Consider the following 14,788-nt stretch of genomic DNA (forward strand, 5'->3'; position numbering starts at 1 on the left):
GGGAAAGAGGAGAAGAGAATTAGTGAAGCCAGAAAAGATTAAGTAGAAAAATCAAGAAGAAATGGGTAAATAAGGATTAGAAACAAAGGTAAAAAGGTAGAGGTGTAAGGACATTTTTTCATGGGTCATCTTCACAGTAACCCTGAAAATACTGGCTATTTTGTCCCTTGAAGTTCTTGAAGTTCTCATATGGGAATTGCAACCATGATGGTGTATCAGCCCATCCTCCTTGGAGTTTTGGCAGTGTGCAAAATGAGGAAGAGGCTGGACTTTTTTTTTTTTTTTAATCAGATATTCCCTAGTCGTTGAGTTTCTTCTAAAAAGATGTCCAAGATGTGCAAAGTTAATATCATGAGAATTATAAGTTCCACTGGGAAGAGTGGAATTAATTGCCCCTTCCTTGATTGGAACCCATTTTAGTGTCCTGTTATGAACCAATAGGAAAATTATAACCCAGTGTCCTGTGGAAGAAAGCCTGGTCCTTGGGCACCCCAAATGGGAATGGTCTTCTAAATAGAAATCAGTCTAAATGTGGCGAACTATTTTCAAAGCTGTGGGTTACAGCAGGATTTAGACACTTAGGTTCATGGTGGTCCCAGCAATCTTCTCACTGATACAATCTTGCCACAAGGTAAACTGGACGAGGGGACAGAGTAGGTTCACTATTAATATGAAAGCAGTCCCTATAACAATGGAAATATCCACAACTATACTCAGACAGTCATCTTTTAAAATATTTAAACAAATCCCTGTAGTACAGGTGCTCAAAGTCCGATAATACAAGTCACTGTTCAAAATAGTCATTTTGAAAAGGTTTGTGACATTTTGATTTTTAAAAAAATTAAATGGCTTAGGCTAAATGTTTTCTTTCACATATTTAAGTCCTTAAGCTTTACTCCTGGGAAACTGGAGTGTGTTTTCAACAGGGTCCTGGCCATGAGGCTGAGGACGGATTTGCTACAGTTTTAACGTGTTGTGGGTTTGGCTGCAGGAAAGCACCAATAGGTGTGTGCAGGAGTGGACCCAGGTTTGGAGGGGCCTGAGTCATGCAATTTGGAGCCCTTTTTAAGAAAAAAGAGGGACTTCCCTGGTGGCGCAGTGGTTAAGAATCCGCCTGCCAATGCAGGGGACATGGGTTCGAGCCCTGGTCCAGGAAGATCCCACATGCCGTGGAGCAACTAAGCCTGTGTGCCACAACTACTGAACCTGCACTCTAGAGCCCACAAGCCACAACTAGTGAGCCCGTCTGCCACAGCTACTGAAGCCCACACACCTAGAGCCCGTGCTCCGCAACAAGAGAAGCCACCGCAATGAGAAGCCCGTGCACCGTAATGAAGAGTAGACCCCGCTCGCCGCAACTAGAGAAAGCCTGTGCTCAGCAACGAAGACCCAACACAGCCAAAAATAAATAAGTAAATTTATATAAAAGAAAAAAAGGAAAGAAAAAGAAAATAATATGCAAGACAAAACAACAAGCAAGGCCTTAGAAAGCAAGCAAACAAAAGGCCCTGGACTTAAGCTCATAGCTTCAGGGTAAACCCACCTCCAGGTGCTACCTAGCAAGGGCTCACTCACTGCCCAACGTGCATAGAAGCCATGACTATGGCACCGGCTTTTGAAGAAAGAAGGAGCTTTATTGCAAGGTTGACTCTCAAGGAGACAGAAGGCAGGACTCAAATCTGTCTCCTCCATCCAGGTCTCAGGCGAACTTTAAGGGGTTCGGGGAATTTCAAACTTAGAAGCTGTTTAGCCAGTCTTGAGTCAGCCCATACAAGCTACTCGTGCTGCTGGAAGCCAGGTTTTCCTTATAGAAAGACTTCTCACTTCCAAAAGGGCTCCAGTGGCAACACTTTGAGTTCCATAAACTTCTTTGAGTTCCATAAAGTGAAAAATTCCCGGTTCCGGGTTCATCCTGAAGACATGGGGTCCCGTCTTGCACCTGCGCAGTGCTGCCTCCGTAAATAACTTGTCTGATTAATCAACAACCTATTTAAGGAGGCAAAACCAGTTTATGCTGTGCTGTTTCACAGCTGTCTCGTTTAAGTCAGCACAGGAATGCTTTAGTGCAAAATCTCAGAGGGCCCCTCAAACTCCACATCGACCTCCCGGTGAACATGAGCTCTAAGGAACTTAACAGAGCACTGTTGGCAGCCCTTTTGTCCCAGGGTTTTCTGCTGGGTGCCCGTGAGCTCTGCTGCAGGGCATGGCTGGAGAGGCGTGACCAGGGAAGGGGAAAGGACACTTGACCGGAGAGACAGAGGGAGAAAGAGATAGAGAGAGTGGGGAGCCCGCCTCTGCCCCGTATGCTTGTGCCACCTGACCTTGGGAATCTCCCCCAGCTCTGACCTCTAATCTATTGAGTTGGGCAAAAAGTTCATTCTGGGTTTTCCATAAGATGACAGAAAAACCCGAATGAACTTTTTGGCTAGCCCCAATATTTTCCCGTGAGTCTGGAAGAGCCAGCCAGTCGGAATTACTTGGGCTGATCCCTAAAATTGAATTTGCCAATCAGTTTTCAATTTAAGGAAAAAAAAGGCTTTCTTCTGGTCAACAGAGACCAGCAAACCTAGTTTGCAATTTCATCTTTCCCCAGAGCTGGGCGTGTTGTGTGGACCGAGGTATTAGGATGAGTGAGGGCTCCGGAAGGAAGCGTTGAGAACAAGATTCCATCATCCAGGAAGGGGCCTGGCTTGAGAGCAGGAGCTCTCTGGCTGGGGCAGCATCTCAGCCCTGGGGTCATGGGCAGGGGGCGGCGGCTCAGAGGCTGCACTGAGCTACAGAAAATGGAGGCAACGCCAGGGCAATAAATGGTGATTTTCATAAAATGTTCTTTGCAAAGCACAGTATATCCAGAGCCCTGGGAGACTTTCCAGAAGATACATGTTTAATCAGGAAGGTTGCTCTTCTCTGCCTCTGCTCTGTCAAGACTGAGCCGATGTGCTGAACGGAACTGACAGCGTTGGAGAGCGTGAGTGGACCTGAGCTGTCTGCAGCTCCGACAGCTGTGCTGTTCAGCATCCCACAGCAGCAAGGGTCCCTGCCCCGAGCCGAAACTCCCTGCAAGAGCAGAGAAGGCTACGCAGTTGCCCACTGGATAAGTACTGGTGTGGCAAAAGATTCGGGTGACGATTGGGAAAATGCAGACACTAAATGACTGCCAATGCCTAACAATCAGCCCCTTTCAAGCACTTTTTAATGGCATTTTTGTCTCATCCGAGTAGCCCTCCACCCACTCCCCAGCCCTTTCCCACCCTTCTCCTAGCTTCTCAGCGTCTTGAAGTTCCCTTGGCTGGAATGAAGCCATGATAGAAAAGCCAGGATTTGCTTTCCCTTTTTAAAGCTCCGTCATGAGCTTTACTCTCGTCTGAAACCAAGGTCTTTGAACTTCTAAAACCTGCAAATTCCTTAGAGACGGTGTCTCTTCCACCTCCTCATGGAGGATTGGGGGCCGGCTGGGGGATGGCCCACCACTCATGATTTTAGAAAGAAACCCATGTGGCTAGGAAGGACACACACACTGAAGCAAAAGAAGTAAAAGAAGTGTGACTTCGGGAAAACTCTCTTTTCCCCTGAAGGCTGCGTTGCATGGTTTGGTTTGCTTCTGTGCCTTGAGGTGGGTGAGTGATGGAAGTTCTAGGTGTGCGTCTGGGCAGGAAGATGGCAAAGTCCCTCCATCACAAAGCTATGAGTATGTGGTTCAATGGTAACTCTAGAGTTCAGAAAAAAGAGAGTGGGGATAATAGACAAGTCACATTTATTAAGCACCTACTAACTGTCGAATGTGCGGTGGTGAAAAGGGGTTTGCAGTCAGACAATCCCAGCCCCAAATCCCAGATCCATCCCCTACTTTTATCTGTAAGGTCTTGAGCAAGGCACCCACCCATATGAGATGCATCTGTAAAGAAGGGAAATATGTTTGTTCTAAGAACTCCTTCAGAAACAGTGGAGCGCCTCGCTTATTGCTCAGGATAAGCTCCCCTAATAGCCACACCTGCTCCTGAAACTCTCTAACAAGTCACCGCACAGACTCAAGTTCAAGATCTTCGAGTTATTCAGAAACTTGCCCATAGCTCAAGGGAAGGGTTTCAATGGTATCAGAGACCCAAATTCCCCCAGCTAGAAATGTGTTTCCACTATTTCCTTTGCCCAGCGGGTAAAGTGAAACAAAGGACATGAGATTAAGATTTAAGAACACTTCGAAGAAAAGGAAATATTTTGTAAAATGTTGACATTCTCTTTCACAGATTAAAAAAACCACAGCCCAATTAATGGTTCTCGAAGCTGCTGAAAACTTAGCAGCAAGGAATTCTAAAGCTTTTACGAATAGTCTGATCAGGCCCTCAGGGGCTTCTGTTGACCGTGTCTTTTTCTTTTTTTGTGTGTGTGGCACAATACATATAAAATGTACCATTTTAACCATTTTTAAGTGCACAGTTCAATGGCATTAAGCACATTCACATTGTTATCCAACCCTCACCACTATTCATCTCCAGAACTCTTTTCTTCTTGCAAAGTGAAACTCCATACATTAAAGGGTAATCCCCAACCCCTCCCCCTAGACCCTGGCAGCCACCATTCTACTTTCTGTCTTTGAGTTTGACTCCTCTAGCTAATGCATGTAAGTGGAATCATATGGTATTTTTCCTTTGTATCTGGCTTATTTCACTGAGCATGATGTCTTCGAGGTTCATCCATGCCACAGCATGTGTCAGAATATCCTTACTTTTTTTTTTTGCCGTATGCGGGCCTCTCACTGCCGCGGCCTCCCCCGTTGCGGAGCACAGGCTCTGGACGCGCAGGCTCAGCGGCCATGGCTCACGGGCCCAGCCGCTCCGCGGCACGTGAGATCCTCCCGGACCGGGGCACGAACCCGCGTCCCTTGCATCGGCAGGCGGACTCTCAACCACTGCGCCACCAGGGAAGCCCAATATCCTTCCTTTTTACAGCTGAATACTACTCCATGTCTGTACAGACCACATCTTGTTTATCCGTCCGTCGATGGGCGCTTGCTTCCACCTTTTGGCTATTGCGAATAATGCTGCTGGGAAATGGGTGGACAGTCCCCTGTATTTTTAAAACAATGTGGTAAAAGTGGTTTTCAGCATAGAAGTAACATTGGCCTCAGGCCACTGCAGGTGGCAAGGCCCGTGCCTCTGTCCACGGCAGTGTTTTTAAATTAGGTCCTGTCTGCGAACAGGGGCCGGAGCGTCAAGCCTGCGGCTGCGTGGTACTCCCAGGACACCTGTGGGTGACTATTAGTTTGAGCAGCTGTTCAGGAGCCAGGTGTCTCCAAATGGAACTGAGCTACTGTGCACCCTCCCTGCCCTCCCTGACCCAGGTGTCACTAACGGGTTTCTCTCTCTCTTGTATCCCACCCCTCCCTGCACCCTGTGCCCCCTTCCCTCCCCACCCCTTGCCAACTCCTCTCGCCTCCTCTTTGCTGGCTCCCTCCCGCTCTCCAGTGCGACCAAGACCAGTGCATTCAGAGCACCAAATTCGTTTTGCAGGCCGCGGCCACGCCCCTGCTGCAGAGCGAGCCCAGCCTAGCCAGCGATGAGCTGCACCTGCCCGGGAAGCCGGGCCTGGGCACGCCCTGCGCCAGCCTAACGCTGGGGCAGCCCACGCCACCCTCCTCCATGCCCAACCTCGCCGCCGAGGCCGCGCTCACAGACATACTGCCCCTGAAAGAGGAGCACGTGGGCCACCAGTTCCTGACCCCGGAGGAAGCGCCCTCGCCGCCCGGGATGCTGGCGGGCAGCCCGCTGGCACACAGCCGCACCATGCACGTCCTGGGCCTCGCCAGCCAGGACTCTCTGCACGAGGATTCGGTGCGCGGCCTGGTGAAGCTCAGCTCCGTGTGACCGCGGGGGCCTGGCCCGGGGGCTGCAGACAGCAGGAGCAACGGACGGACGGCCCCACCGCGACTTCCCGCGACCCAGTGCCGGGGTGGCCACGACGACTCCAGGTCCTGAGGCAGGAAGAGCCCTGGGAGAGAAATCGGATCCCCCTCTGATGGCAGAGGCGGGCAGGACCCAAAGGCTGGCAGCTTGGTTCCATTTGAATTTTCTGCCCCACCCTGACCATTCTGATAACGGTGGAAACAGAGACATAGCTGTTTTCAGGTGTTTGGAATATGGAGGGTGGGCGTGGGGAGGGAGGAGCCTCGGGGGGCCCCCAGTCGGAGTCTGGACGGAGATACACGGAAGGTTTATGACACTTGTGGCCGGACTGAAATTGCACTTAAGTGTTATGCTACTAATATTTGAAACAGACATGCCATTCCATTTGTTAATTTAAGAAAAACCTAAGGGGAAACAATGACCAGATGTGGACTTGCATGCCACGCTGCAGTCTGTTCACGGTGGTGATGGTATTGAAAGGCAACTGCTGCTTTCTTTCTTCTTATTTGTTTTTTCTTTTAATTTTGTGAATTCTCAAGTGCTGTTTTATGGGAAGACAGTGCAACAAACCAAGACTAATGGACCAACGCCATCCGTCGCCAGCATCTTCAGCTTAATTCTACATGGGTAGGTGGCGCGCCTGGGCTGCGGAGGGCTCCCGGGGTTTTATCCCATCAAGCATCAGTTAACCTTCTGTTTAGTGGTTAGCCGAGGTGTTGTGTTGTACCACACCTGGCACAGTCTTCACCTCCTTGTGTGACCAAACTCCTGTGGACAGCCAATAAAAGGACGTCCTCTGTTATTTTGGATCTGTGTACAGTTATCCTTAACAGCTGAAATGACAACACCGTCGCCCAGATGGCCTGAGGAGAGTTCAGTTTTATTGACGTATTCCTAGGGAGGAATGGTCCCCAAACAGTCAAAACATCAAATCTTTGAATTGTGGGGGAACGATGGGATGATTTCTTAGGTAAAAGAGCAGCTTTCCATCAGTTGTTTTTTCTTTTCTTTAGTTATCTCTTTTCGACACGGTCTTAGTGGAATTTACTCCCCGTTTACAGATTGGCCCATGGCAGCGAATCTACGGCGGGTTGTAGGGAGAGGGCTCAGGGAGAAGCTGGGCTCTGGAGCGTCTGCTCTGCGTTGTGTTTGAGTGTTGCCAGAGCTCGAGGGTAACTTGAGGTCCCGGTAAAGGTATCAGAAAAGAGGAGGAGGAACCAGCTTATTTTAGGCAGAGATCACGTAGATTGTCATTCTTACCTAGCCACTAATCAGAATGGAATTAAGAAAATTTCCGCTTCATCCATGTTCATGTATCATCTAGAAGGGAACTCACTGGCTCTGTACTTAGGGAGTAAGTCACTTTGGAGGCAACTGCCAGAACTCGGCTGGCTTCTCTCTTTTCCAGATGATAAACCCAACAGCCAAACCGACTTATGTTTGAAATCATGCTCTGTTCCTCACAGTCATATGAAAGGCAGGATACACTGATCGGTGATACCAGAAGCCCTGGATGATTTGCATTTAAGGAAAAAGGCTGTTTCTCGTGGGAAAGAGTTGCCATTTTATATAAAAGAAATAGAAAAGCACAATTTCAAGTCTATTTGGAATAAGGCCAATTCTTCGTAGGTAAAAAAATAATTTGTGCTGGAAATAACTGCGGAAGTCTTGCATCATGGTATCTTTGAGTCATCCTTATGTTTCATTCTGTATATGTGAATAGAAAATGGGAAAGGTAAATTATGTGCAGCCATTTTTGATTTTCTGGACCTCCTAAGTACTTGTACCCACTTGGAACTTATACTGAAGGGGACAGAGCTCCTTACACGACCACACACACGCAGGCTCACGGTCATCAACACGTAGGGATTCTCCTTGCAGGCAGTGCCTGTGAGCAAAAAGTGACAGCCCCACAGTGTGCCTTCCACAACTTCCCAAATTCTCTCTGCACTTTGCCTCCTTGCATCTGCTCCCCAGGGACCCAAGGAGAGAAATGGGCCTGGTGAGAAGAGAAAGGTGGCTCGGTTCTCACTGCTACCTATGTGGCCACATCCATTCCCGGCTTCTTCACCTGGAGGACAAAGACAGTGTGGCCTTTCCATCTCTAACACTCTCTAATTCAATGACTGCAATCTCCCATGACCAGCCCTTTTCCCACCTCACTGTGAAAAAAATCCAAGAAGCAAGGCTCCTCACTCATCTGTCTTTACATAATGAATATTTTCTTAATATTTATTGTCAGTCCTCCATCCCGTCTTCAACTCCATCCCCTGTACACACTTGATGTCGTGTATCAAAGAGGGGATTAGGGATATTGGTGACACCAATCAAAGCTATTCAGGGTCCAAGAGGAAGATTAATTTGAATGGGCCAATTTGCTAAGACAATTAACCTCTTAAAACCCCAAACCAGAGAGATACCCATAGCCCTTTCCTCTGTGGCTTGAAAAAGAATGGAGAGTCTACAAGTTGAACAGTCGTGCTCCCAGGAGCTTCATTCTTCCCAATGGATGGAGTGTTGATCTTAGGAGACTGACTTGCCCAGTGGTGGGTCTGCATTTCCCATTAACTGCTTATATATAAATATATTTAATATTGAGTGGTTCCATCTAGTTGTGGCTGAATAAACCTTGATCTTCCTAAATCCTGTCAGTGTGTTACGGATTGATTGCATGCTAGCTATAAGAAAAAATAAGATATTTTACCATGCTATTAAAGCTTGGACCATTATCAAACACACTCATTTGTTGTTTAAAAATTCATCTGCTTCCAACCTCCCAGGAGTGCTCGGGCACTTCAGGCTTCCCAGGCACTTGAAGGCTGAATTTAGCCTGAATGCCCTGGTCCCTAGAAAGGCTGTGGGATGGAGCAGTAGGGCAGCCGGGAGCCTGCATCTGAAAGGGCGTGATGACATGTCACTCTGTGCTTCGGGACACTCGGCCCAGCATTTGTGCTGTGCTCACTCGAAAAATGCTCATTCCAGCTTTCAGATTTAATCATTTCAGCCCGTGAGAATGATGGGACATTTTCACACTGTGCCAACAAAATGCCCAATACCTGTTCTGGCCCAGAATAGCACAAAGGAAGGATCTTTTCGGAGCACTGCCCGATCCCTCTAAGTGCACTGTGATCTTCCCCTGTTGTGTTTAGGATGTCAACCAGGGTTCAAAACGAGAAGCAAACCCCATATTATGAGCCGTGTTCCTCCTGAGAGCTGAAAGGGTCAGGCCCTTTCTGTGGCTTTGAAATCACTTAGCGCTTCATGCCCTGGGCCTGGGTCTCCTGATTCAACAGCAAGAGAAATGGGTTTGCCAAAATTGGCAGTGGTGTCCTTGGCGCTGGGGCTTGTGGTGGTATCTGCAGGGAAATACTGGAACCCGAGCTGTTTGGGGTCCCTGGCACAGCCCTTTGGTGGGTGCAGAGGTGGTGACGGGCTCCTCTGTGGGTCTCAGAGCCTCCCAGAGCCCCACCCGACAAACACTTCTCTGTAACTTAACTGCTCCCTTCCAGAGCTCAGCCCACAAACCATACTCTTCACTAGCAGCCCCCTGCTTCTCCGCCTTGCCTTATGGTTTTTGAGTTATAGCTGAAAGGCGTCAGGGGGTTGAGCTAATAGTATAAGGAATATACTAAAGTTAGTTGCCTTTTATTTGTCTACATTGGTTAGCCCGTTTAGTTCTTGATCAGGTAAGAGAAGAGAGTAAAGGGAATAAATGTTAAATATAGTTTTCTAATTAATGCCTTACAAGTGTTTTGAAGCTGAGCCTAAATCAAATCGATGTTTACATTTTTTATTAAGTTCCTATGTGTCTTGCATGTTCGTGTCCAAATGAGAGAGCCTTTCAAACAAATTCTATTTTTTTTTTTTTTTTTTTTTTTTCCCAAACGAATTCTTAATTCTGCTGGTCCCCCTACACCCGCCCCGGAGGCATGTGTATGGCATTGTGTGTTGTTTTCCACGTCACCTCGTTAAAAAAAAAAACTGCCTCTCATCTGTTCTCTTGAAATGTGTGTCTCTCTCAGTCTTATAAGAATAAGTTATCACTGGAGTATTAAATAAGCTGAAGCATTGTTTTCTTGCAAAAAAATGTCAAAGATACTAACAGTTTCGTAAATCGGTAAATCCTGTCTACTTGCCCATTGTGCATGGTCCTGATAATACAGCCAAGATGGATTTTCAAATACAAGTGGTTAGTACATTAATCCAGCAATTAAAAATAACTGGGAGGTTGGAGACTGGATTGTTTCTGGAGCAACCGAATTTGCAGCTGCCGCACAACTAGATAAATGGCCTCAACTGGAATTATTTTACTTTTTTAATCTCATAAACCCCAGGAGTTACATACAGAATGGATTGGAAAGTGAGCATCTTGTGCTAATGCAAAGACTTTTCTTCCATCAATTGTTGACTTTTTAAAAGGTACTTGGTATTGCTTATGAAGATATGAATGAAAAACTTTAATTGCCCTTGATATTTTAAAATGGATTGTTAAATAAGAGGCTGTATGGCATATCTAAAGAGACATGTTTTCTGGGTTCTATATAAATGGAGATGGTTTTAGCCTGCAGTTTAAAAAAAAAAAAAAAAAATTGAAGCCTTGCTAATCATTTGCCCAGGGCATTCTGGGTTAGTATTTCACAGTAGTCAAACATTTTGTCATGGAAGAAAAAAAAAAAGCATTTTAAACTCTAGTGGATTCAAAGCCCTAAATCTGAACAATGCTGAACACAACATAACACATAACATTGCATGTTTTCAGAGATAATTATGCCTATTTAAATGCCTTTCATGTTTTAATCATTGTTTGCAGAATTGATCTTAAACCTGAAATGAATTAAGAAAGTATTTCCTCCTTCAATAAAAACTGCTAATGGCATCAAATGTAAACCTCAGTCTTCATAGGATAAACACTGGGTAATTCAACAAGGTGTATGGAAGAGGAGGATTGACTTGCACTAATGAATTTGCACTGTGTAGACACCCATCTGGATAATACATGTAATGGGGTTTTCTGACCATGGATATCCAGATTGGTTTCCTACTGCTGTGATTCTCAACTTTTTATATTTACTAATGACTTTAGAACGATGCAAACTTCAAACCCCCTAATCCACTTGTTCAATGTTCCACCTTCTAACACACACACATACACCAACCTTCAAACTCACCATATAGGAATCGTGTTTGGCTCTTAGGAACAAAACCCCCCATATAACAGTGGCTTAGACAAAAGGATGTCTTTCCTGTCATGCAAAATAAGTCCAGAGGTAGGCAGTGCAGGGTCAGAGTAATGGCTCCACAAGATCATCAATGTCCTGACTTATTTCTCTTTCTGTCTTGCCATTCTTAGCACTGGCTTTCAGCCTCAAGGTCACCTCATGGTCACAGAATTTCTGCTGCAGCTCCAGCCATCAAAGCCATATTCCAGGAAGGAAAGAAGAAGAGAGGGAGCAGAACAAAATGGGCACATGAGACTTCAGATAGCTCCCTTTAATGAACCTTACTAGAAACCCACTCTAATTTCCCCATGGCCAAAGTTGAGTCCCATGACCACCCCCGGCTGCAAAAGAGGCTGGGAAACGTGGTTTTTCAGCTGGGCACATTGCTGCCCCCAATAATACTGGGGTTCTGTTAGTAAGGAAGAAGAGGAAATGAGTATTTGCTACATAACCACAATAGATAACCTTGCTTCCCCCTCCAGCTTGAGCTCTCTCAATGCTTCTCCACCAAAAAGCGCTCTGTCTTCATCCACTTTGCTCTCCCTTTAGAGAGAGTTCCTACTTGATAAAGTAGGCTTGACCCCTCTCTTCCATGACCTCTAGGATCCAGCCCCTTCTCTCTTGGATCTTCAATTTCTTATTCTACGGCACCAAATCATCTCTTATTTAAAAACAAACAAACAAAAACCAAAAAACACCCAAGAACCTCTTCCTTGACCCTCATCCGCAGCTTCCCTGCATGGCACACTTCTGAGATGTGGTCTCCAGTGGACAAATCCAGTGGCCTCGGTCTGCGTTCTCTAACATCTCCGAGGCCCCTGAACCTCGGCGCGGCATCAGTGGGGTGAACCGCATGGGGAAGGCAAGCACACGGTGGGAGGATCTCAAGGGTCCTTCTCACGCAAGCCCTCTGTACTTCTCCACGGGGCTCCCGCCCTTTGGCTCGGTGACAGGACTGTCTTTATTCCAGTTGGCATCTCCTTGCTCTCTGCTTTCTTCTCATGCCCCCTAAACGAGGACACGTGGCAGGCTTGGTCCCCGCCCTCTGCCCTTTGCCCTTCTCCCGTCATTCCCCTGCAGGGACTTCCCCGCCGCCATGCCTTCTGCTCTCGCCTCTGCTGTGGATTCCAAACTCCGTCTCGCCTCCCCCGGAGCACTGGCCCCGCATCTGAACCGGCTGCCTGGTAGGAGAGAGAGTTTCAGACGTGATTCTGCCTCCAGCTTGTCTACAACTAGCTCTGTAACCTTGGGCAAGGGGTAGAGCCTCTGAGCCTAGTTTTCAGATCTGTAAATGAGCTGCCTCTGCGTCGCCATGCTATTGTTGGCTCAGTGCCCACTCAGTGTCTCATCAGCACCCCGAACCCAGAATGCCTGAAACTGAATTCAACGTCTTTGCCCCAAACCACTCCTTATTTTAGTTGCTCCTTTCCTAGTAGGATCCACGGCTGAAAACGCTGGAGTGGCCTTTGACTCTTCCTTACTCTCCATATCCAATCAGGCATCAAGTCCCATCAGCTCTTCCTTTACAATATCCATCAAATCTATTTTCTTTCCCACTGCATTTCTACCTTCGCTGACTACCCCCAGAATGTTATGATGGCTGCCAAGAGGTCTCCTACTCTTAAATCTTTTCCTTTGCTTGTCCATCCCATAAGACCCAGGCAAATTAATCTTCCCAAGCCATTGCTGGGCTCGCGTCAGTTCTCAGTGTTTTATAGAAAAGCCATTGAGTATACAGATAATCCGCAAGAAGCTTCAGAAGCTATTTGAAAATAGACTCCATTCTGAGATGATTTGCAGTGGTGAGAAAGGAAGAAAATGCATTTGAGGGGACTAGGTTAGCCACAAATCAAGGATGAGGCCCTCAAGTCATCCCAAGTGGAAAACACCTTTCTTAGTAAGACTCAGGTGCACACTTGGAGAGAATCAAGCGTTGATAATTTTTCTCAATTCACAGACCTGGGACGTCACTGACACACACGCAATGGAGATGGGCAGTGAAGATCGCACATGAATATCTTGGGTTGTTTTTTTTTTCCTCATCTTTATTGGAGTATAATTGCTTTATAATGTGTTAGTTTCTGCTGCACAACAAAGTGAATCAGCTATATGTATACATATATCCCGGTATCCCCTCCCTCTTGTGTCTCCCTCCCACCCTCCCTATCCCACCCCTCTAGGTGGTCACAAAGCACTGAGCTGATCTCCCTGCGCTATGTGGCTGCTTCCCACTAGCTATCTATTTTCCATTTGGTAGTGTATATATGTCCATGCCACTCTCTCACTTCATCCAAGCTTCTCCTTCCCCTCTTGTGTCCTCAAGTCCATTCTCTACATCTGTGTCTTTATTTCTGCCCTGCCACTAGGTTCATCAGTACCATGTTTTTAGATTCCATATATATGTGTTAGCATACAGTGTTTGTTTTTCTCTTTTTGACTTACTTCACTCTGTGTGACAGACTCTAGGTCCATCCACCTCATTACAAATAACTCAATTAGTTCTATTTTTAGTTTCTTCTTTTTTTTTTTTGAATTTTTGAATTTTATTTTACTTATTTTTGTATACAGCGGGTTCTCATTAGTCATCCATTTTACACACATCAGTGTATACATGTCAATCCCAATCTCCCAATTCATCACACCACCACCATGACCCCACCACTTTCCCCCCTTGGTGTCCATACGTTTGTTCTCTACATCTGTGTCTCTATTTCTGCCCTGCAGACCGGATCATCTGTAACATTTTTCTAGGTTCCACATATATGTGTTAATATACGATATTTGTTTTTCTCTTTCTGACTCACTTCACTCTGTATGACAGTCTCTAGATCCATCCACATCTCTACAAATGACCCAATTTCGTTCCTTTTTAGGGCTGAGTACTATTCCATTGTATATATGTACCACATCTTCTTTACCCATTCATCTATCGATGGGCATCTAGGTTGCTTCCGTGATATGGCTATTGTAAATAGTGCTGCAATGAACATTGGGGTGCATGACTCTTTTTGAATTATGGTTTTCTCAGGGTATATGCCCAGTAGTGGGACTGCTGGGTCATATGGTAGTTCTATTTTTAGTTTTTTAAGGAACCTCCATCCTGTTCTCCACAGTGGTTGTATCAATTTACATTCCCACCAACAGTGCAAGAGGGTTCCCTTTTCTCCACACCCTCTCCAGCATTTATTGTTTCTAGATTTTTTGATGATGGCCATTCTGACCGGGTGAGGTGATACCTCATTGTGGTTTTGATTAGCATTTCTCTAATGATTAGTGATGCTGAGTATCTTTTCATGTGTTTGTTGGAAATCTGTACATCTTCTTTGGAGAAATGTCTATTTAGGTCTTCTGCCCATTTTTGGATTGGGTTGTTTGTTTTTTGGATATTGAGCTGCATGAGCTGCTTATATATTTTGGAGATTAAGCCTTTGTCTGTTACTTCGTTTGCAAATATTTTTTCCCATTCTGAGGGTTGTCTTTTCATCTTGTTTATGGTTTCCTTTGCTGTGCAAAAGCTTTGAAGTTTCATTAGGTCCCATTTGTTTATTTTTGTTTTTATTTCCATTACTCTAGGAGGTGGGTCAAAAAGGATCTTGCTGTGATTTATGTCATAGAGTGTTCTGTCTATGTTTTCCTCTAAGAGTTTTATAGTTATCTGGCCTTACATTT

General features: G+C 46.0%; 1 protein-coding gene across 2 annotated transcripts in view; it reads left to right on the forward strand.

The window, feature by feature from the left end:
* Nucleotides 1-6,120, forward strand: part of ZDHHC14 (zDHHC palmitoyltransferase 14) — a 274,447-nt gene extending 268,327 nt beyond the window's left edge. The window contains exon 9 of one of the 2 annotated variants that reach the window (XM_007451350.1): nucleotides 5,463-6,120. In XM_007451350.1, the coding sequence (XP_007451412.1) occupies nucleotides 5,463-5,861 (399 nt within the window). In that variant the 3' untranslated portion in view covers nucleotides 5,862-6,120. The remainder of the gene's footprint in view (nucleotides 1-5,462) is intronic. The other variant, XM_007451351.1, reaches the window with a different exon arrangement.
* Nucleotides 6,121-14,788: the final 8,668 nt, after the last annotated feature.

The sequence above is a fragment of the Lipotes vexillifer genome, unplaced genomic scaffold (assembly GCF_000442215.2).
Source record: "Lipotes vexillifer unplaced genomic scaffold, Lipotes_vexillifer_v1.1 scaffold935, whole genome shotgun sequence".
Taxonomy (NCBI): domain Eukaryota; kingdom Metazoa; phylum Chordata; class Mammalia; order Artiodactyla; family Lipotidae; genus Lipotes; species Lipotes vexillifer.